Raw genomic sequence first — 23,871 nt, forward strand, 5'->3', positions numbered from 1 at the left:
GCAAGTTCCCAGTCCAAGGTCAACCCACGTGTCCAAAGTCCAAACTGAAGCACAATCCTGCAGAAATCCTGGAGCATTCAAGCCAGTGCCAGATTACCAAATAGGCAGCAGCCTAGAGGCCGGAGTCCTGCAACAAAAGATCAAAATAACATTGATTTGACCTGGAAAGCAAATTACAAACAAGCTTTCTTAGTTCAATGTGATAGAGGAGGGGTGGGCCTGAGATTCTGACCGCTTAGGGGAATCCACAGGGTTTAATCCGGCACTGATCCAAGCTGAGGTCTAACACCAACATGGGTGTTAGAGCAGACACAGCACCTCAGCTCTGCTTCCCTTTTACACTTTGCTTGCTGATTGCAGCATCTGGGCTTGATGAGGCTTGTGACCCTCACCTGTCCCAAACCTAATCCAGCAGAGCAATCACACACCTCCTCCCAGATCTAGCGAGCCTCACCTGGTCAGCTAGGAAGCTGGGCTTGGCTGTGTGATAGGAATTTTGAAGTCTTAGATGTATGGTAATGTTCATAAGTGTACCAACGAAGCACATACATAGTGTATCAGCACAGGAAGACCGACCTGGAACCATTTTTGATTCCCCAACTGAGCAAATGTTTTCTCTGCAAGGTCAAAGTGGGAAACCTCCCCATTGTCTCTTTCCTCACAAATCCTGTCTTAAGGGCACATTTAAGATATGAATAGGGTGTGAGCCTGTGACCTGGCCCAGGAACTAAGTATTTATCATTACATAAGACTGGCCAGGCTCCCCAGGCAATCCAATCAAGTAACTTGCCAGACAGGAGAAAAACAGCATTCAAATTTCTGTTTTAAGACCGCCTTTTATGTGATGTAGGTATGATGTATCTGAGGGGTGGTCTTAGGTTACACCCCTTCTGTGATGTATGTATGATATTTCTGGGGGTGGTCTTGATCTACAGGGCGGGCAATTAAAAATGTCTATATAAGGGCAGGCACACCTTGGTTCGGGGTCCTCCTCCTTCTCCTGCGTGTGAAGGAGGCACCCTGTTGCAACAGATCAGTAAAGATCAAGCTTACTAGCTGCTTTGCTTCTCAATATTCTCTGGTTGGCCTCTGTTATTTTCTCCTACCAATAGGGAACCTATGTAAGGACTCTATATGGGTTCTTGGATACCCCATAAGGGAAAAGGGCAATTTTTGTTTACAACAGCTGCCTCAGCCTCCTGGACTGCCCCTCTCGCTGCTGCCTATGCCTCAGAGCCCACTGTGTTTGTGGAGACAGGGGTCCCTCTGGCTCTGGTGATGGGTCCTGCTGCTCTGGTTCTTGTGAACTGACCCCCATTCCCTTGCCATTCTCCATTCTCCAGTGAATACTTCCTTCCCTGTCCCCTGCTTGCCCTGGTGTGTCCCAGTCCCAGCTACACCCCTCACTGGGATCCTCTTCCTCATCTTCCTCCCCATCGTCCTGCCAGTTCATAACAATAATGCGCTCCCAACCTATATAAAAACATAATAAAACAACAACAACAACAATTTCATCATTTATACTCCACCCATCTGGCTGGTTTTCCCCAGCCACTCTGGGTGGCTCCCAACAGAATTAATGATATTAATAATAATAATAATAATAATAAAGCAATAAAACATCAGACATTAAAAGCTTCCCTAAACATGGCTGCCTTCAGATCATAGTATATTCTAGCAGTCAACTTTTCCCCTTTTTTTAAGGGTAATTCTCTTATTTCGAATAGGATTCCTCGCAAGAAAAGGGAAAAGTTGACAGCTATGCTTCAGATGTCTTCTAAAAGTCAGGTAGTTTTTTATTTCCTTGACATCTGATGGGAGGGCGTTCCACAGGGCAGGCGCCACCACCTATAAGGCCCTCTGCCTGGTTCCCTGTCACCTCACGATTTGCAGGGAGGAAACCGCCAAAAGGCCCTCGGCGCTAGACCTCAGTGTCCGAGCTGAACGATGGGGGGTGGAGGCACACCTTCAGGTATACCTGGCCAAGGCCTTTTAGGGCTTTAAAGGCCAGTACCAACACTTTGAATTGTGCTCAGAAACGTACTGGGAGTCAATGTAGGTCTTTCAGGACTGGTGTTATGTGGTTTTGGCCACTCCCAGTCACCAGTCTAGCCACCGCATTCTGGATTAATTGTAGTTTCTGGGTCACCTTAAAAAAACACACCCTTCCATACCTTCCAACATTTCACCAATCAAAATAGGGACCCCCTAAGAAAGAGTGGGACATTCTGGGATCAAATTAGAAACCAGGATGGCTTCTGTAAATCCAGGACTGTCCTTGGAAAAGGGTCTGTGGTGAGGTGTATTCACTGCTTAAGCCTCTACAATAGCAATTATTTCTAAATTGAAAGCTATGCATATAAAGCAGCACATGTGGATGTTATGCAAATATCTATCCTCTTATTTATGATACATTCTCCCCCCCCCCCATCCGTATCTCTCTCTCTTTCTCCAGTGCATTAAGTGGCCACCTTAGACACTGACACTATAGAAACTGTGCCAATTCTCTCACTCATTAAACAGCTTTAAGGCCTTGTTCCCGTGGCTCCAGTCACTGGGCGGATTACTCCTTGAGCAATTTCTAGACTAGTTTTCACCTGTTTATTTGGGCATAAAAGGATTCTCTGCCACACTCCTCTGATTGCAAAGTAAACTCATTTGCAGCTGCAGCGCTGTCAATCTGCGCAGGTAGATTGCAATTTGGAGTTCAAATGAGGTAGAACCAGGGGAGTCTCAAAAATTCATAAGAATAAATTAAACTCCAAGCACTTGTCCAAACAACTGCTGTTTAATTTGGAATCATCATATTGAGAATTATTTTCATATGAGCCACGTAAAAAGTCTACCTTGGAACAAGGCTTTTTTAACACCTCAATTCTTAATTGTAGATGAGGAAAATTTAATTTTTTGCTTCTTGGAAGGGTGATGCTCATTGCAAAATGTTCTCAATGACAATGTTCTTTAAAAAAACAACAACTGTGATTTTGCCTATTCCAAATAAAAGGGCTATATTTAGACGTTTTCCATTATAATCTGCTAGTTTTCTCCAGGGTTTAATCACACCCAAAGTGCAAAATAAAAGAGCCAGTGTTGTGTAATGATTAGAGTATTGGACTATGACCTTGGGAGGCAAGGATTCAGACCCCAACTCAGACATGAAGCTCATCTTGAGCCAATCACCATCGCTCAGCCTAACCTAACCTCAAAAGGTTATTGTGAGGATAAAATGCAGACCCTCCAAGTGTCCCTATTTTCCAGGGATTGATAGATTTTTAGAAGCTGTCTGGGTTCTGATTTAATCCTGGAATGTCCTGCTTTTGCTTAGGATGTTCCTATTTTCATCAAAACAATGTCGGTGGGTATGGTAGAATGTCCCTACTTTCATTGAATAAATGTTGGAGGGAGTTAGGCAACCCCTGAGCCAAGGAGATAAATAACTACATAACTTTTAGAAGACATCTGAAGGCATGTTTTACTACGTTTTTATATATGCTGCAAGCTGCCCAGAGTGGCTGGGGCAACCCAGTCAGGTGGACAGGGTATTATTATTATTATTATTATTATTATTATTATTATTATTAAATAGGACATCCCTGTTTTCATTGGAGAAATGTTGAAGGGTATGAAAATGGGGAGGTGTAGAACCATGTATACCACCTTAAGCTCCTTGGAGGAAAAGGTGGTATATAAATAAATGTAGTAAGTGAATAAAAATATTCCTTGTTAAGACAGGAATGCAGATGCTGATTGATGAGCCCAGTCGAGATCCCTTAACAGTAGAAATGTTTCTGATTTGTCGCCCCTAAAGTAGCTTGGTGCGGTATATAAATAAAACCAAAGTCATTGTTGACCACAGGATTGATTAGTTGTGTCCGACTCTTTGTGACCCCATGGACCAGAGCATGCCAGGCACTCTTGTCTTCCACTGCCTCCCGTAGTTTGGTCAAACTCATGCTGGCAGCTTTGAGAACACTGTCCAACCATCTCGTCCTCTGTCGTCCCCTACCCCTTGTGCCCTCCATCTTCCCCAACATCAGGGTCTTTTCCAGGGAGTCTTCTCTTCTCATGAGGTGGCCAAAGTATTAGAGCCTCAAGCTTCACAATCTGTCCTTCCAGTAAGCACTCAGGGCTGATTTCCTTAGGAATGGATAGGTTTGATCTTCTTGCAGTCAAGAGTCTCCTCCAGCACCATAATTCAAAAGCATCAATTCTTTGGCAATCAGCCTTCTTTATGGTCCAGCTCTCACTTCCATACGTCACTACTGGGAAAACCATAGCTTTAACTATACGGACCTTTGTTGGCAAGGTGATGTCTCTGCTTTTTAAGATGCTGTCTAGGTTTGCCATTGCCTTTCTCCCAAGGAGCAGGCGTCTCTTAATTTCGTAGCTGCTGTCACCATCTGCAGTGATCATGGAGTCCTAGAAAGTAAAATCTCTCACTGCCTCCATTTCTTCCCCTTCTATTTGCCAGAAGGTGATGGGACCAGTGGCCATGATCTTAGTTTTTTTGATGTGAGCTTCATGACCATAGGATTACAGTCTATTAAAGCATAGGAAATTTCCTTGTATAGTCAGGCTAGAAGTTAATCTAGCCAAATAATGTCTTTTCTGAATGCCTGCAGCTCTTCAGGGACTTTGGTAGAGGTCAAACATCTCCACCACCTCAGCCTTTTATTGGAGGTGAGAGATTGAACTTGCAGCTAAAGCAATGTGCTCTACCTATCAGTTACAAGTCTTCCCTTTAGAGTCTGCTTTGGACAATCAGCCTGAAAGCTCTTCAGCAAGAAGGTAAGTTTAGTCAGCTACTACTTACAGAGCTTTGAGTCTTTTTAGTTTTTGTCTGTTTCAGTATGCTGCTTCTTATGTTAATAGTGACATCAGTAAAGTTTCTCCCATTTCCCTTGTGTAGCATTTGTATTTAGAGATTTAACATGGATGCTATAAGAAACACTGTTTAAAAAGGAGGCACAATGATAAATTGTTTGGTTTTGTATATATAAATGGTCTTTATTTCATTTTTAGAACCTACTTTATAATGAGTATTTGTAGGTTTTTCACAAGTGGCGGTAGCATTGGTTTTAGATTGCCCCCAGAGAAGGAACTTCCCATTTCTGAAACATGTTGGGCTTTCAATAACTCAGGTACCTATTTCTCCCTTGCTTGTTGTTTCCTATCAGAGCTGCAATTTCTGAGGCTGTTCATCGCCACTAAAGGAGCAAATTCCGATGGTTTGAATTCAGCCAGTCTGACCACTAGCTCACCATGAGACTCTTGATATCAGTTATGGGTTTGAGCCCCATGTTGGGCAAAAGATGACCCTTTCAACTCCACAATTCCATGATTCTAATTCCTATCGACCGAAGAGGTGTGGAGGACTTCAGCCCAAATGATCTTTGAGTGGTCCACATGGGTAACAAGGACCAGCAGCAGTTTGCAGTCTTATTTAGCTGAAAAACTGGGACCTTAGACATGCAATCCATCATCACTCTCACTGTTTACCCAGTTGTATAAACTGTGGATGGTAGCATTCCTAGCAGGGAAACCGTGTATTGAACGCTAAGCAACAAGCTGCTTCAGCTTTTGAGACTTGCCCTGTATCATCTTTCTGCTTCTCCATGGGCTCGTTCCAACTTTCCGCCAACAATAGCAGCTGGATCAATTGGGCTCTCACTTAACAGCCCTATCATTTCATTAGGGCAGATCCTTTTCCTCCACCAATCCCAGTTTGTACTTGCTGAACTTGACATCCGTGGCATTCGGAGAAATGCCAATTATTAGAATAGATCTAAGGGAGAGAATTAAGCTAAACATTTCCCAGAATTACGTTGTTTTGGAAAATCATGCCAATTCCATTCCGTGCTGTCTACATTTTGTACTGCCATGATTTCTGTGTTGCAACAGTCCTTGGCTGAAAGGATTGTCAGGCAACATTGTCATCCTGTTGTTAATTCAACTTAACACAGTCGGCATGGACTTGAGAGACATTGTTAATACATTGGGGGCCTGGGAAGATTTGTGCTGATCAGTTGTTGATATCACGCCTCCCACACAAAGGTTATTTTTAGAGCTAACATTTTCCTTCATATTTTCACACAACTCCCATAGGTCTCCACACACAAAAAGCACAATCCCCCAGAAAATTAGTTATTTAAATGGAGCATGGACAAAATTTCCTGGTAGATTCTGCTAATTATTTTTGTAGAAAGTTTTGAACCCTTTGCAGAGACCAGTGATGCCCTTTTGGGTCACTGTAACATTTTTGGCTGCATTGTTCCCTCTACTTCTGATATTCAAGATTTGGGTGTTGTTGCTTACATGGTCAGAATGGTATCACCCATGAACCAAGAGCAATAGGCTTGGGAGAATCCCTAAAACTGTTTTTTAAAAAATCAGTGGGAACTTTAACAGCTCAAATGATAACTGAACATGCTCAAATGGCCATAGAATACTGAAAGGAGGACAAGGGACAGACTGATTTCAGGAGTGGCTGAAATCCTGAACACTCCATATTGCAGAAATTTGTTGCAGGACCCACTTGTAAAATATAATTTCTATTGACGGCCACTTCTCTTTCCTTAACCACAAGCTAACATGTCTTTGTCACTCACCTGGTACATTATCGCTAATACTAGTTGTTGGGGCTTTAAAAAAATAAGTTGAACAAAATTATTTTTATTTCATAAGCTACTATAGTAGGAAGTAGACCTTGAAGTTTCTGGATTTTAAAAAAATAAAATAAGTTTTTTAAAATACATTATATTTTGACAGATTTTCCCACCCCATCTTGGAAGAGTGAATAAATGGGCAAATCAGGTTTAACAACAGCCCTTCAATGAGACTCTTAATCTCAGGGTTGTGGATTTGAGTCCCATGTTGGATGAAAGATTCTTGCAATGCAGGAGTTTGGACTGGATTATCTTTGCAGTTCCTTCCAACTCTACAACTCCGGGCGTCTGTGATCTCCTTAATTTAAAACTGAATGCAGTACAGTCGTACCTTGGAAGTCAAACAGAATCCGTTCCAGAAATCCGTTTGGCTACTAAAATGTTTGGAAACCAAAGCGCGGCTTCTGATTGGCTGCTGGAAGCTCCTGCAGCCAATCGGAAGCCCCGTTGGATGTTTGGCTTCCAAAAATAGTTTGCAAACCGGAACAGTCACTTCAGGGTTTGCTGCGTTTGGGAGCCAAAACGTTCCGAGAACTAAGCAGTTTGAAAACCAAGGTACGACTGTACTCACTTATGTCGCAGAAAGTGCACTTAAAATTGCAGCCGTAGTATTCTGTAGCACTTTTCCTGATTGTTCAGACCATTATTTACCAAAATCATATCTGATGTGTTCACACCTTAGCAAGGCCATCCAGCATGTTGGCTGTTGATGTGTAGGTGGAAATGGTGATTGCCTGTCTCTCCCATCATTCTACTAACCATTACATTTGACCAGCTTACCTTGTATGTACAGTGGTGCCTCGCAAGACGAAATTAATCCGTTCCGTGAGGCTCTTCGTATAGCGGTTTTTTCATCTTGCGAAGCAAGCGCATTGACAGCTTAGCGGATTAGCACTATTAGCGGTTTAGCGGCTTATCAGTAGATCAGCTGATAAGCGGCTTAGCGGCTTAGGAAAAGGGGGGGGAAAGGGGAAAAAACCCGCAGGAACTCGCAAGACATTTTCGTCTTGCGAAGCAAGCCCATAGGGAAATTCGTTTTGCGAAGCGCCTCCAAAACGGAAAACCCTTTCGTCTAGCGGGTTTTCCGTCTTGCGAGGCGTTCGTCTTGCGGGGCACCACTGTATTGCATTATTGTCTTTTCACACATGGCCCTCTTTTTAGGATACTGGTGGTAGCTGCTTGAAAAGTGAGGAGTACACCCAGTCATTGCCAAGCCAGCTTTTGCTCCTTTTTGGGCACCCTTGCTTCTGCCTGCATCCTACAAGAACACAAGAACAGCTTACTGCAGCCTTTCTCAACCTGTGGGTCCCCAGATGTTGTCGAACTACAACTCCCATCACCCCTAGCTTGCAAGGCCAGAGCTCAGGGATGATGGGAGTTGTAGTCCAACAACATCTGGGGACCCACAGGTTGAGAACTGCTGACCTACTGGATCAGGACAGTGGTCCATCTAGTCTAGCATTCCTGTTCTCACAGTGGCCAATCAGATGCTTGTGGGAAACTCTTGAGTAGCCAGGTATACTAGGAGGCTTCTATCTACCATATTTTCCGCTCCATAAGGCGCACTGGACCACAAGGCACACCTAGTTTTTAGGGGGGGGGGAATCAATAAAAAAAAATCCTATTCCCCCCCCCAGCCCCAAAGAGCAAAGAAGCAAAGAAGCCAAGTCTTGGCTTCCTCTTTAGCTGCGCACAACCTCTCCAGCCGGGTGAGGCTGCGCGCGGATTTGGCAGAAGCCAAGTCAGCGAGCGGGATGGATCCCACTCACTGTCTTGGCTTCGTTTTTAGCCACAGGGCTGGGGCGGGGGAAGCCCGAGCTTCCCCCGACCCCAGCTCCCAGAACAGGTCTGGGAGCGGCAAGAAGGTTGCGAAGTCTTTGGAGCACAGTGTGAGTTCCCACTTTGCTCCAAAGGCTTCAGGCGGCTATCCCTGAAGCCTGGAGAGCAAGAGGGGTCGGTGCGCGGAGAAAGCAACCCTCTGCCCTTTGCGCTCCCTCTGCCCTTTGGAGGCTTCAAGTTGATATCACTGAAGCCAAGGAGCCTTCATTCGCTCCATAGGACGCACACACATTTCCCCTTAATTTTTGGAGGGGAAATAGTGCGTCCTATAGAGCAAAAAATACGGTATATGGACCCTAGGTTGGTCTAGGAATGTTGAACTGGCCAATGATAATTCCTCTTTCCAGAGAGCGTGTTTTATCTTCCATGCATTTGGAGCCTGAAGTCCAGGATGTTGAGCCCCTCCCCCAACCCCTCTTCCTTGTCCGTGCTGCAAACAACATAAATGCACCAAGGCAATTTTGTGAACTTTCAGCCCTCTCTAATCAAGCGTGCTGCTTACGAGGCAAGTCCAAGCCCCGGAACAATACAGCATGCGAGAAATTCTGGAACTTTCAGCAAAGCACTGCCAAAGTGACACATTTTTCAAGTTTATTTTGATTACTGCAAAAAGGTTTTGCAAAAAAGGAAAAAAGGACCGGGTTTAGGGAAATGTCCTACAGTGGAAAGCAAACTCTTATTTGGCCCCAACAACCATCTCCAACATTTCTCCTTTTGTGGAGAAATGGCAGAGGAGGAAGCTTCCTAAGGGAATTCATTTTTACAAGGCTATTTGCTACGGTTACTAAAAAGAAATTAACTTTTCAAATAGCTTGTGTGTTGTTGTTTTCACTCCAAGTTGGAGACAGAGAAAGCAAAGCATGTTGTCTAGCGTTCCCCTCCCCTCCCCTCCCCTGCAATGGTGAACAAGATGTTAGATTACACACAAGGGGAAGTATTTTCTGATGGGGGAAAACTGGTTGTGCGAATAGAGGCCCAAACAACCGTGCACATGGATAAGCTCAGGGTGGAGGGAGTTATTGTAACAATGGGACATTGTTATTTTAGCTAGCACCATTAAGAATTTATGGCTTCTGAAGCATAGGAATTATCTTTTTAGGCCAGATCTAAATTCAATTCTCATTCTAAGGACCAGTAACAAATCTGCAGGGTGAAAAAGTCATCAAATATATAGCAGTCAATATCAACCAATGTTGTTGATGATTCTTTCTCCATAGCACAAAGAGCCAGTCCTTTCCCCATCTCCAATAATATAACCCCCAACAGGGGAAAAAAGCATAGAGGAATGGGGTTTATAATTAACTTTCAGGAATTTTGGCACTTTATTCATACTGCATGTTTTGATATTTATTTCTATTGTTTTTATATTGTAGCCTGCAATGAGCCTTTGCAATGGGGGATCTAAAACACTTAAAAATGATCCTCTAATTTACTTCTAAATAGTGTAAAGGGCAGAGTCTTGTTTCATTTCTCTCTATATAATTCTGATTGCACACTTGATTCAACACTTGGATGGCTGACAGCTTAAGATCCTTTTTCCTTCCCCACCTGAACAGTGAAGATATTTTATTAAATCACCACCGTTCAAGAGTGTATATGAATCAAAAGGTTAAGACTGGCTTATTATTTTATAACAATTGTGCCTGATAGCTAATGGAGTTTCTGTATGCAAATGCATACAGTGAAAAAACACATTATTTAAATTCCAGCTAAAATTAGGGTGCCAAATTATGCATCGTCAAAAAGGAAGGCTAAAAGGGGAGATTTGCATAACATCTGCATATGTTGACTGGTATGGATATAGATTTAGAATTATGAAACTGTAAACAGAGCTCACCAAAAGTGAGGAAAACTGCAGCTGGCTCATTCTGTTGTCCAGCTGGAAACTGGTCTCTCTTGCCCTTTGTTCTTATGGTTCCTTATCTTTAAGCCAGGCAGAAAGGCTGAACAGTTCTTCAAATAGAAGACTGTGCTCTGACATAGAATATATGGCCACACTAGATGAAACAAAGTACCGTATTTTTTTGCACCATAACACTCACTTTTTTCCTCCTAGAAAGTAAGGGGAAATGTCTGTGCGTGTTATGGAGCGAATGCCTGCGGGTGGCGGAGGGGATCTGCTGCAGTCGTGAGCAGAGGATCCACGGTTCCCCTTCCTTCCCTCCTCCGTGGCTCGCTTTGAAACAGCAAAGCGGGAGAAGAGCCGCGGAGTGGAGAGGAGAGAGGGACAGAGAGCCTGCTTCTTTAAAGGAGCAAAGCGGGAGGGAAGAGGAGACTTCTCCCCTTATACCCCTCTTCTTCATTATTAGCAGCATCCTTCTCCACCCACCCCACGTGTGTTCCTTCTCCCCTTAAACTCCTCTCCTGCATTATTAGCAGCATCCTTCGCCATACACCCCACGGGTGTTCCTTGTCCCTTGAGTGCTTTTCCTTCCTTCCCCACTTAAAACGTGGTTACAAAGCACGGATCCACATGGATCCTCAGGATTTTTGCATTGGGCTACTCCAAACTCACTGTCAGATCACAGCATGAACCACAAAAATTATTTATCCACTGTTTCGTTTAGAATATTTTTTCTCTTGTTTTCCTCCTCTAAAAACTATGTGCATGTTATGGTCTGGCGCGTGTTATAGAGCGAAAAATACGGTATACTCTCCATAACAGGCACAACCTGTGCTTATGGTCTCCTTTTCCACATTGACTCAGCTTTGACACCAGAGACTTTTGGATCAGATTTTTGAATGCCCAAGTCGACAGGACTACCGTATTTTTCGCTCTATAAGACGCACCCGACCATAAGACACACCTAAGAAAAAAAATATTCTGAATCTGAGGCCCCTCCCCATTTGAGCGCTCCTGAGCCTTGCCAGGGGTTGCCGCTGCCGCTTCCGGCACGTCAAGGGGCTTGCGAGGAATCAATCCGGGCACTGGCTTAGGGGGCAGCCGGGCTCTCAGGAAGGCTTGAGAGAAGCCTAAGGCAGCTGGGGAAAAGAAGAGGAAGAGGGAGGAGGAGGGAGGATCAGGCTAAGGAGCCGCCGGTCCATCCGCCCCTTTGGGGAAGCTGAATCTGCTGGTCGCCTAGCAGCGTGGTCCCTGCTGGGGGGATCGAAGGAGGCAGGTGAGACGAAGCGCCACTCTTCAGCGAAGCGGGAGGAGGAAAGGAAGGGAGCCCTTACAGAGCCCTTTACTTTCCTCCTCCCACTTCGCTGAGGAGGCGCTGCTCTGCTGAACCCAGCAGAGCAAGAGGGAGAGCTGCGCGGCACCTCTTGGTCTGCTGGCTTCCCAGCAAAGCAGGATGAGGGACGGAAGGGCTCTGTAAGGGCTTCCTGCTTCGCTGGGAAGCCAGCACAACAAGAGGCGCTGCACAGCTCTCGCTCTCGGTCTGCTGGCTTCAGCGATAGCTGCGCAGCCTGCATTCGCTCCATAAGACGCAAACACATTTCCCCTTACTTTTTAGGAGGAAAAAAGTGCGTCTTATGGAGCGAAAAATACAGTAAGCCAATCTTCATTAAAATGAAAATGTCAATAAACCAAAGATAATTCTTTGAGAGCCATGCTCAAGACGGAATTGGACCAGAGATTTCGAAGGCTGAGGTAACTCCTGACAATAATACAAAATACAAAAAGGTTATTTACACATGCTCAGGTCGGTAAATATATTGAAGTTTGTGGCACGACAGCGGCCAGGCAATGTTGGGCTACACACTAGTCTGTGTTTCCTGGAGCTTCTGAAATGCTGTTCAAGGTAGACAGCTGTTTAAATTCAGCCACTGTGAGAATCTGGTTTTGATAGCTCTAATTGCCACCCGCCACCACAAGAAACAATATCTACTTGTAGTGATTGCCCTTTAGAGTTCCATGGATTAAAGGCTTAAAAATATTGGCCATACATTATTGGGTTGATTTCCAAATTGTCAAGACAGAGAGCTGACTTGTGACTCGTGGTTTGCCAATAAGATTGTACACTAAGCTCTGTGAACTGAGATGGCAAAGAAGTGAAACCAGGAAACCTGTTCCTTTTTGTTACAGAAATTTCCAGTGTCTAGAACAACCGACTTACTGTACTAAACCAAGTGGCTGAACTGGTTCAAGAGAACAGCTATACATGCTATGGAAGTACATCACTGACTCTCCATATCTGAAAGGCGCCTCATTTTTTATTTCCACTTTTTAAAGTGCACAGACAAGATAACAACTTAGCCAAACATCTAAATCTGTGTGAGAATCAGAGCTGAACAAAAGACCAAAACCGGCATGTATGGATGTCCCTTGGCAAGACTGCAATATTTGGACTTGATCTACTACCAGCATGCTGTTTTGAAACATGGAGACTAATTTAAACAGAGGAGTTGTGGGGGTTTTTTTGCCTAGAATTAATTTTCATTAGCTTGTTTTATGCTGGTGAACTCTGTGGGAATTGGTGGAAAATATAGCAAAGATGTACTCGAATAAACAAGAAAGTAGAAAACACATTTTATTATGAATGCTGAGACTGATTAACCAAGCTGAATGGTTATCAATAGGATCAGTGAAAGGGATGGATTACAGCAGTGTACATTACTTTCAGTAACAATACACTGAAAATATATTTCATTATTATTATTATTATTAAAAGAACACCCCCTCCCAAAATATTTCTGCACAGGGAAACAAGAATAAGAAGGATGCATTTTACTGCATTACAGCTTATCCCTGCACCAGATACTCACAGCAACACTTTCGCTCGTATTTAGCAACAGTGATAAAAACGAAAGCCAGCTTTTGTACATGATTTCCAAAGAAATAATTGCAGAAGTGCTCGTGTTCATTGATTATATACAAGTTAGCTTTTGCTTCTTTATCACTCAACGCTTTAATTTTTCTGCCCTCTGCAGCATCTTGGTTGGAGAATATGGTCGAGTTCCTTTTCCCCCTCTTTAATGGAAAGTGATAAACAGGCAGTTTTAAGAAAATACGGCTACCAGCTATTCCTGGATAAGGAAGTTGACAAGCGCAGTTCTAGGAGACAATATGAACTTTTTAATGGTGCGTCCTTGGAGATATTCAGTCCCCAGCTTGCTTTGAACAACCAGTTCACGAACTACTTCTGCGTCTCGGGATACTTGTTGAGGTACACCAACTTTTCCACAGGGTTTGTTGTTGATCTGGAAGGGGGAAAGGAGACAGAGATGAGAACTAAAAGGAGATGTCTACAAATGGGCCCTCAGGTTTCTTGTCCGTTTACCACTATCTGCTAGATAAATAATTCAGGTATTATTTAGAACTTTCAATCCAATCATTAGACTTCTGTTACCTTGCGTCAGTCTGCCTTTTTGTTACTGTATGTTATCACATGTATAAAGGTAAAGGTAAAGGGGCCCCTGACCATTAGGTCCAGTCGTGACCGACTCTGGGGTTGCGGCGCTCATCTCGCTTTATTGGTTGAGGGAGCTGGCGTACAGCTTCCAGGTCATGTGGCCAGCATGACTAAGCCGCTTCTGGTGAACCAGAGCAGTGCACGGAAATGCCGTTTACCTTCCCGCCGGAGCAGTACCTATTTATCTACTTGCACTTTGAGGTGCTTCCGAACTGCTAGGTTGGGGGGAAGCAGGGACCGAGCAACGGGAGCTCACCCCGTCATGGGGATTCGAACCGCCGACCTTCTGATCAGCAAGTCACATGTATAGCCCTGGGCTAATTTAGCCAATCCAGTTGGGTCTGGTTTTAAAAATAAGTAATGCGTAAAAGGTCAGAGAGGCTGTCTTATAGAATAAATGAATCGTAGAACAGAATCACAGAGTTGGGTGGCACCATGAGGGTCACCTAGTCCAACTCTCTGCAATACAGGAATCTTTTGCCCAATATGGGGCTTGAATCTACGACCCTGAGATTATAGAACTCTCCCGAATGAACTATATTAGTAGTAATGAGAAGCCAGCTTGGTTCACATGCCTCATTAGAATAACTATGGCTTCATATGAATGAGTAGCATGCTAGTGCATGCAGATGTAATTATGTGGGCTAGACTCCTCCTGCAGTTCTGCTGCAAAACAAACCATGGTTTGGGTTTGTTGTGTCATGAAAACCTAAGTTTGTGCCTTGTCTCTCTCCAGATGTAAACCTGCTTGTTTCCTGGAAGTCACAGGATTGAGGAGGAGTGGAGTGTCCACTATTTCGGCAGTCTGCCCTGGAATACTACCTATTTCAATTAAAGTTAACTAGGGTTTAACAATGATTCAATCTGACATAGGAATCAGTCACTAAGTAGACACTGGTTAGTTTTTAAGCAAGATCAAACCCCAACTTTTCCTGTTGTACATTATCAATGTATTTTCCAGACAAGTTAAAAGTACCAGCTTCAATACAGACAAGGGTCAACCTGAGTGAAGGCGTTATAGGGAAAACAGAAAAGTTTTTACAAAAAAGATGTTACAGAAAAGTGAGAAGGTTGGACGTGGGGAGATGAAATCTAAATGGCATAAAATCTGTGAACAAGAGTGTGCCTTAGAACAGTGTTTCCCAACCTTGTGCCTCCAGCTGTTTTTGAACTACAACTCCCATCATCCCTGACTAGCAAGACCAGTGGCAAGGGATGATGGGAATTGTAGTCCAAAAAACAGCTGGAGGCACAAGGTTGGGAAACACTGCCCTAGAAGACAGGTTGCATCCAATTTTTCAATTCCAGGCTATTAATGTGCCACCAAGGAAGCACCAGTTTTTTAAAAAATGCAGTGCCAAATGATATGATGCCCTGTAACTGACGAAACATGGCAATAACGCCTGGCGCAACAGAAAATCAGATATTTATTTCATTAGGTCTACAGCACAGAAGGCAAGGGAGAAGTGACCTGTTTCATGCTGATCCTTTGACAGACACAAATGGAACAACAGAGCATGATATCAACACCGACAGAACTAAAACTGTATGGGTAAGCAGCATGGCATTAGCCCGAGGTATTGGCACAAATGTCAAGGTGGGACTTAGAATGTCAGTACACTTGTGCAGCTTTGTAAATGCAAAATCTGGAACAAGATATTATTTCACCTGCTGATCTTGATTTGTATACATGAAACTACCGCCGCAAATGACAACCCAGTGTCTGCCCCACCCCCCGCAAAAATAATGTGCCTCTACATGACCAAGCGGGACGCGGGTGGCGCTGTGGGTTAAACCACGGAGCCTAGGACTTGCCGATCAGGTAGTCAGCGGTTCGAATCCCTGCAACAGGGTGAGCTCCCATTTCTCAGTCCCTGCTCCTGCCAACCTAGCAGTTCAAAAGCACGTCAAAGTGCGAGTAGATAAATAGGTACTGCTCCGGCGGGAAGGTAAACAGCGTTTCCGTGTGCTGCTCTAGTTTGCCAGAAGCGGCTTAGTCATGCTGGCCACATGACGCGGAAGCTGTACGCCGGCTCCCTCGGCCGGGCAAGATGAGCGCCGCAACCCCAGAGTCAGTCACGACTGGACCTAATGGTCAGGGGTCCCTTTACCTTTACCTATGACCAAGCAGGTCACTTTCCTGCCCCAAACAGTGGCAACAAAAGTGTGCAATGTGAGCAGGTAAACACAGGACCAGGTTTAATTAATGCTCTAATTATTTCCATGTCAGACCGTGCTTAGACTTCTCTGTAGGGTTTTGTACCAGTGGGGGAACGTCCCAGGCCCAACCAGGTCCTCTTGTTTCCACACAGTCCCTTGGCACGGCCCAACTCCCACCCCATGTCTCTGAATCCCATCCTGGATATGGGCCACTTCCACTCCCGAGGTCACATCGACTAGATCTAGAGCTGCTAAAAGGACGGACTGGAGTGCAGTAGTGTTACCCAAACTCTCTGCACACAAACCAAGCTGGAAATAGCTCTCCAGATATGGCTGGGAGAGATTTCTGCCTGGAACCCTGGAGAGCCATTGCCAGTGAGGGCAGGTAATACTAAACCAGGTGGACCAATGTTCTGATTAGGAGTGGCTGACATGAAGGAGGAGTGTTAGTCCTTTGACAGCGACATCACTACTGGTTAACGGTTTGGTGCAGGAGCAGGCAAGATTGGGGTGATGTCAGCACACCGGCGGAGCCAATTCTGCACTGGTATTTCCTTGCTACTGCCCAGTCCTCACATGGTCCTAGTAAGTTGCAGAAATCCTGCTGTCAGGAGTGGTTACACGCTGCAGCCCTTCCATGCCAGCTACTCCTGACTCTGTATTAAGGCTGCAAGCTATGACTTTCCTTTTTTTTTTTTATTAAATATTTATTTTGGTTTTATGTAGTAAAACAAATATTACAATCAAACAAAACAACAAAAAAATACAGTAAAAACAACATAACAAACACAGCATAAAAACATATAACAGAAAAAGTAAAAAAGAACAAAAATTAAAGAAAAATTAGTTTTTTAATTCTTATCTTTATAACCCTCTTTCCTGACTTCCTCACATCTCCCTTTCCTGCGTTCCCCTTTACACAATCAAATTTAGCAGCTCCTTACCCTTTTTCAAATCTTAATCAGTATTATACATTTCAACCTATTATGTCTTCTATTTCCCCTTTCTTTTTAAATACAATCTTGCATATTCTTTGTAACTTAATCCCTTATATCCTTTGTTTAGTTTCGACATAATTTTACTCTGGTCTTACCCTTTTTTTTCTTAAAACATTTTTACATATTTCTTTTTACTATGTCACTGATGCCATATTATCTTTATATCCAACATCATTTTAACATTCAAACATTTTGCAATGTTTTTGGAGATATTCTTTGAACTTCTTCCAGTCCTCTTCCACCGACTCTTCTCCCAGGTCTCGAATTCTGCCAGTCATTTCTGCCAATTCCATATAGTCTATCACTTGCATCTGCCATTCTTCCAGAGTGGGCAAATCTTGTGTCTTCCAATACTTTGCGATAAGTATTCTTGCTGTGGTTGTTACATACATAAAAAGTGTTCTATCTTTCTTTGGCACTATTTGGCCGACAATGCCCAGAAGGAAGGCCTCTGGTTTCTTAGGAAAGGTATATTTAAATACCTTTTTTAGTTCATTATAAATCATTTCCCAGAAAGCCTTAACCTTTGGGCATGTCCACCAAAGGTGAAAGAATGTTCCTTCAGTTTCCTTACATTTCCAACACTTGTTATCAGGCAGGTGATAAATTTTTGCAAGCTTGACTGAGGTCATGTACCACCTATAGATCATTTTCATAATATTTTCTCTTAAGGCATTACATGAAGTAAACTTCATGTCGGTGGTCCACAACTTTTCCCAGTCTGCAAACATAATGTTATCAAGCTATGACTTTCCAAGTAGAAAACACAAGAGTAATCACTAACTGAACCAACTGGGGAGGCGGGATTGAGGTGAGGGCTTCTGTTCATTTGAAACCTACGCTTCTGCCATTGCTGAGTTTATTTCGAAGACAATCTGCTGGGCCTTAACAGCAGCAAAATTACCCTCCCCAACATACAACCTTCCCCCTGATAGGTGATGCAAGAAAATTTACAAATCTTACAATCACAACCAAAGGAAGAGTACATGTTCTTACCAGAACGGAGACTTGCACTATTTCTGGCAGCTGTTCAGACTTTGGGTCCACCGTAGGCCAGGACTGCTGCAATACGTCCATGTGCCAGAGATGATGAGTGCAAAGTTTGTTTTGAGCGTGAGACAAGCCTGAAACACAACATCAATGGATTGCTTGTACTTAAAACGAAACGAAATTTGTTTTCGCAGTTTGCTTGCTCCGTTTAAGCACTGCCCAGAGCAGAACCGTTGGGAGTTTGCTTTAGCACAGAACAGCCGACATCCTGTAAGCTGAATGTGTACCAGATTGCGCATCACAAACCAAAGAAAGCAAAATAGCTCTGCTATCTGAAATTCAAGCAATAGGTTAAGGGAAGATGAAAAAAATTGTCCTATGCTATTCTTAAAGGGCTTTAACAGATGGGACAGGGGATTTAATAGTAGTAGTAGTAGTAGTAATAATAATAATAATAATAATAATAATAATAATAATAATAATAATAATAACAATAATAATAATCTTATTAGACTTGTTAGCTGCTTGTCATGTGAAGTTTGTCTCCAGGCGACTTACACCACATTTAGAAACTTATTTACTGAACTTATATATGCCCTATACCAGCAGGTCTCAGTACATTATGGTACATGATACCATAAAAACAGAACAAAACCACCCCCCTATAAGCCACAGCTCACAAGGAACATGACAAATATATCTACTCATTAAAGCTTAATTGAGGCTGCATAACAAATATTTTTGGGAGTGAGCCCCAAACATAATGGGACTGTATTCCGAGGAACTATTTACATGACTGCGTTGCAAGAGATTGTTATGATGACAAAAGAAAACTATAATACTTTCAAAATATAGTGCATTATCCAGTCAAAGTTAGATACATGCTAATCTTCTGTCCTGCTGAAATGAACTACCTAATGTTAGCTGGCTCATGACCCCAGTCTGTTGGATTAAAAGCTAGATACTCAGCTTTTTGTAAATCACAGAAATTGTTTTGGACACTGAGTCCTTAGCCTGACATAAAATATTTTTTTTTTTTTTTGTGGCAGCCAATTTTATTTTAACCACTTGAATATTTTAAACCACTTTTTTTTGTAACTCAGCCAAGGCAGTGTGCAACAAATCAAAACAAAAACTTGATAATATTCATTAGAAACAAGTTCTCTGTGCAGCCACAACACGTGGTCTTCTTTGTGTGGAGTAGTTTTCCAACAATGTACTTAGTCAGGTGGCAAAATTAAGCAGTCTCAATCGCAAGTGCATGCGTGAAACTTTTCAAAGTGTAAAGGAAAGCAATAAGCTGCTTGAACAGTGATTCATTTTTCTTGCTGGCCCTTTCTGGTTAGGACTTTTCCGTTTGTAAATGAGCTCAGTTCTTTCCTAGACATCACATGTTAGATGGGAAAGCAGAAAACATGCAATTATAGGCCACTCCTTATTTTTCTGTTCAACTGGGATTTCTCACAACATAACAAACCCTCCATCCCTCACCTTTCTGAAAAAAATAAGAGATCAGTGACATGGCGAATCCAGATATGTAACATTAAAAAACAACAGCCTTACAGGAGGAGAACTCTGGGACAACAGCAACACTGCAGCCTTGAGATTTGTTGATGAGAAACTGCTAACTGAAGGCATACTGTACAAAATTGTGAAACGATGCCACTTAGGAAAGCTAAAACAAAGTAGTTTTCAAAACTTGGAAGTTTCTGTTTATTTAGCTTATTTGCTTTCCTGTGCCAATTCTCACTTTTGGAACCCAAACAGAAGCCATCGTTACCATCCGTAGCTCCAAGGTGAATTGAGTTTTCATTACTTCCTATATTCATAAACATTATAAAAAAGTCACAATCCTATAAAATCAAACCTTGGTTGTTGAACGTAATTATAAAAAAGTCACAATTCTACAAAATCAAACCTTGGTTGTTGAACGTAATCCGTTCCAAAAGACCGTTCAACTTCCGAAACATTCGACAACCGATGAGAGCTTCTTGCACCCAAGCGGAAGCTGCGTCAGATGTTCAAGTTCTGAGGAACGTTCGAAAACCAGAACATTTACTTCCAGGTTTTCGGCATTCAGTAAACAAAATGTTCCAAAACAGAGCCGTTCAAGAACCAAGGTTTGACTGTACAGTGGTACCTCGGGTTACATACACTTCAGGTTACAGACTCCGCTAACCCAGAAATAGTGCTTCAGGTTAAGAACTTTGCTTTAGGATGAGAACAGAAATCGTGCTCTGGCGGCGTGGCGGCAGCAGGAGGCCCCATTAGCTAAAGTGGTATCAGGTTAAGAACAGTTTCAGGTTAAGAACGGACCTCTGGAACGAATTAAGTACTTAACCTGAGGTACCACACATGTCTGGGATTGTTTGAGAGCTTACTTTGAAGAAAGAAAGATTTTACAGAATTAGGGATTACTTGTCAAACTTCTTAAAAATATTTTAAAAGTTTCCAGATTTCAAAATCTCCTTCCAGATACCTAGATATAGCTGAAACGTTGGGTTCTGTTCCAGGAACTCGATAACTTCACAATGTAAAAAACAACATCAATGACTGAACTCCACAGAATATATTCTTTGAGGGTGGGGGGAATTCAGATAATTAAACTAGTTTTCTGACCAACTTAATCCAAGGCCAAAAATCATACGGAGGGGCTTTTACACCATCTAGAAAGAACAAGAATGACAATCAAACACAGCAAAACAGGATAGTGTGCACAGAAGGAACTTTCTTTATTACTTAGGCAAAGAACACAAAATATGGTCTGAAGCTCAACATCAAAAAAAGAAGATCATGGCCACTAGGCCCATCACCTCCTGGCAAATAGAAGGGGAAGAAATGGAGGCAGTGAGAGATTTTACTTTCTTGGGCTCCATGATCATGCAGATGGTGACAGCAGCCACAAAATTAAAAGACTCCTGCTTGAGGGAGGAGGAGCCCAAGATGGCGGCTGTAACAACTTCTCCTCCGTGAACCCTCCTGGATTACAAACCTTTTATAGCCTTTTACAGCCTTTTATAGCTGTTTTTATTAGACTTTTAACTATTTTACCTCTGTTAGAAGTTTTAACCGTTCTATCTCCACTGTTGGCCAATTAACAAGGATACTCAAACCTTCTGCTGAGAAAGCCTGCTGCTGATTAGAAACGCCGCCTTGAAGACTGGGTATGCTGAGCAGTGGAGGAGGAGTAGCAGAGGAGTTGTGTCCACAAAAGATAAGTTCTCTTTTTATCTCCGTTTACCTCTACTTTTAACCTCCGTAGTCAGTGAGACAGTGACAAATGGGTCATGGCAAGCGACCAAGATCTGCTGAGAAAGGTTGTTCACCTCCTGCTTCTTGGGAGATAAGCAATGATAAACCTAGACAGCATCTTAAAAAGTAGAGACATCACCTTGCCAACAAAGGTCCATATAGTTAAAGCTATGGTTTTCCCAGTAGTGATGTATGGAAGTGAGAGCTTGAACATAAGGAAGGCTGATCGCTGAAGAATTGATGCTTTTGAATTATGGTGCTGAAGGAGACTCTTGAGAGTCCCATGGACTGCAAGAAGATCAAATCTATCCATTCTGAAGGAAATCAGCCCTGCGTTCTCACTGGAAGGACAGATCGTGAAGCTGAGGCTCCAATACTTTGGCCACCTCATGAGAAGAGAAGACTCCCTGGAAAAGACCCTGATGTTGGGAAAGATGGAGGGCACAAGGAGAAGGGGATGACAGAGGATGAGATGGTTGGACAGTGTTCTTGAAGATACCAGCATGAGTTTGACCAAACTGCGGGAGGCAGTGGAAGACAGAAGTGCCTGGTGTGCTCTGGTCCATGGGGTCACGAAGAGTTGGACACGACTAAACGACTAAACAACAACAAGCAGAGCCCCACAACCCTGCAAAATAAGCGTGAACTTAAAGCAGGTAGATCACTTATATGGGATATATACATGACACATATATTCTCGGCAGAGTACTTCTAATGCCCTTCATTTGTTGTGCCCACATGTGGGAGGACTGTGAAAACTGGTCAGGCAAAACAACCGACACAAAACAAATAGGAAAATCTTAAATGAAAGTAAAGAAGACTTCACTCTTGTTAATGTATCTTTAGCAAAGTAACTTTTCTTGATGGGACTCCTAGCATAACATAAAGCCTTCCAGATCCAGTAATCTTACATCCTTATCTGGATAGAAAAAATATTTTATTTCGCAAACAGTCAAGTATCTTATATGTGGTGTCTGAATGTTACTCAGATGCAAGGTTCCAGGAAGGAAACACGGTTTCCTCATCCTGTTCACATTTGCAAATTGCCAAGTTATCAGTCTGGTGAACTCTGGCCAGCAGTAAAAGGCTGAGTGACATGTTTTGGCAGTGCATATGCAGAAGGGATGACACGTGGGCAAGTGGAGCACTCTGAATTTAAAAGGAGACACGAAGAGCAAACGAGAAAACATTAAAACCAAAACAAACTATCACAAACAAAACTGAGCCATGTAAAAAATGGAGAATTAAAAATTAAGATTTCAGGAAAGATTTGATTGTACTGGGGGAGGTGGCCTGGAAGGTATGCTTTTCCCTCATGGTTTAGGGTTTTAAATGCCAGCCACAATGCCTTAAACCCTGGAAGACACAAGATTTGCCCACCCTGGAAGAATGGCAGATGCAAGTGATAGACTATATGGAATTGGCAGAAATGACTGGCAGAATCCGAGACCTGGGAGAAGAGTCGGTGGAAGAGGACTGGAAGAAGTTCAAAGAATATCTCCAAAAACATTGTAAAATGTTTGAATGCTAAAATGATGTTGGATATAAAGATAATATGGCATCAGTGACATAGTTAAAAGGAATATGCAAAAATGTTTTAAAAGAAAAGGGTGAAAAGACCAGAGTAAAATTATGTCAAAATTAAACAAAATGATATAAGGGATTAAGTTATAAAGAACATGTAAAAATGGATTTAAAAGGAAAGGAAAAACCGGAGTCATAATAGGTTGAAATGTATAATATTGAATAAGATTTGAAAGAGGGTAAGGAATTGCTGAATTTGATTGTGTAAAGGGGAACACAGAAAAGGGAGATGCGAGGAAGTCAGGAAAGAGGGTTATAAAGATAATAAGCAAAAAACTAAATTTTCTTTGTTTTTTTGTTTTTTCTTATTTTTTCTTATGTTTTTTATTGTACTTTTTTGTCCTGTTGGATTGTGTTGTTTTTTATTGTCTTTTTCTCTTTTTTTGTTTGATTGTGATGCTTGTGATGCCTTAAACCCTGTAGGTAAGAGCAGGACTCTGGGAAAATTCAATAATGGGTTTACATAAGCTCTTCTGATGCATACCATGACCAAAGAAAGGCTTATCTTGAAGAATTTCCTTCTTCCTAGCAGAGGAGGGAATCTGCCCATATATTAGGCCTGCTGATCACAGATAACTAAAATATTCTTTTTTATGCAGAAGCTATGCTTGGCTGCTTTTTGAAATATGATTTGAAGCTCCTAGTAACATAGGGATAACAAGGGGCACTAAAATCTATTAGCTCAAGGCAGGCTACTAGAACAGAGCAAGACACAAAGGTAACATGAAATAAGTCCTCATAGGTCATTATAGCACTTAGGAAATAATTCAGCCAAGTGGAACACAGGGTAAATAAGTACGAAACATAATGTACAAGCCTGAACTCCCATAGCCCCCTCCTTATTGATGTGCTGGGCATGTAAGAATTATGCAGTAAACACTTCCCTGCCACAAAATCCTGGGAAGACAAAAAAGTCATTTATCTTGAGGGCAGTTCAAAGAACTTAATATGAGATTGGATAAATGCCAGTGTATGCTTTCCTGTTTGCTATTTCTCTCAGCCAGCAGATTTTTCAAAAAATAATAA

General features: G+C 42.6%; 1 protein-coding gene and 3 long non-coding RNA genes across 4 annotated transcripts in view; 2 read left to right on the forward strand and 2 right to left on the reverse strand.

The window, feature by feature from the left end:
- The first annotated feature begins 4,758 nt into the window (after positions 1–4,758).
- Positions 4,759–13,113, forward strand: LOC309325823. The gene is made up of 2 exons (XR_014150045.1): positions 4,759–4,788; positions 12,535–13,113. It is a non-coding gene; the product is annotated as an uncharacterized lncRNA (long non-coding RNA).
- The window catches only part of LARS2 (leucyl-tRNA synthetase 2, mitochondrial), a 71,038-nt gene continuing 60,129 nt past the window's right edge, over positions 12,963–23,871 (reverse strand). Inside the window, exons 20-21 of the mRNA XM_081882005.1 lie at positions 18,016–18,143; positions 12,963–13,649 (exon numbers count right to left, since the gene is read on the reverse strand). Of these exons, the coding sequence (XP_081738131.1) occupies positions 13,470–13,649; positions 18,016–18,143 (308 nt within the window). The 3' untranslated portion in view covers positions 12,963–13,469. The remainder of the gene's footprint in view (positions 13,650–18,015; positions 18,144–23,871) is intronic.
- On the forward strand, positions 13,656–15,618 carry LOC309325798. Its single transcript, XR_014150017.1, has 3 exons — positions 13,656–13,829; positions 14,156–14,996; positions 15,141–15,618. It is a non-coding gene; the product is annotated as an uncharacterized lncRNA (long non-coding RNA).
- LOC309325833 lies at positions 19,037–20,136 on the reverse strand. Its single transcript, XR_014150055.1, has 2 exons — positions 19,928–20,136; positions 19,037–19,876 (listed from the first exon to the last, which is right to left on the reverse strand). It is a non-coding gene; the product is annotated as an uncharacterized lncRNA (long non-coding RNA).

This window comes from Podarcis erhardii (assembly GCF_964252035.2).
Source record: "Podarcis erhardii genome assembly, chromosome: 12".
Classification (NCBI taxonomy): domain Eukaryota; kingdom Metazoa; phylum Chordata; class Lepidosauria; order Squamata; family Lacertidae; genus Podarcis; species Podarcis erhardii.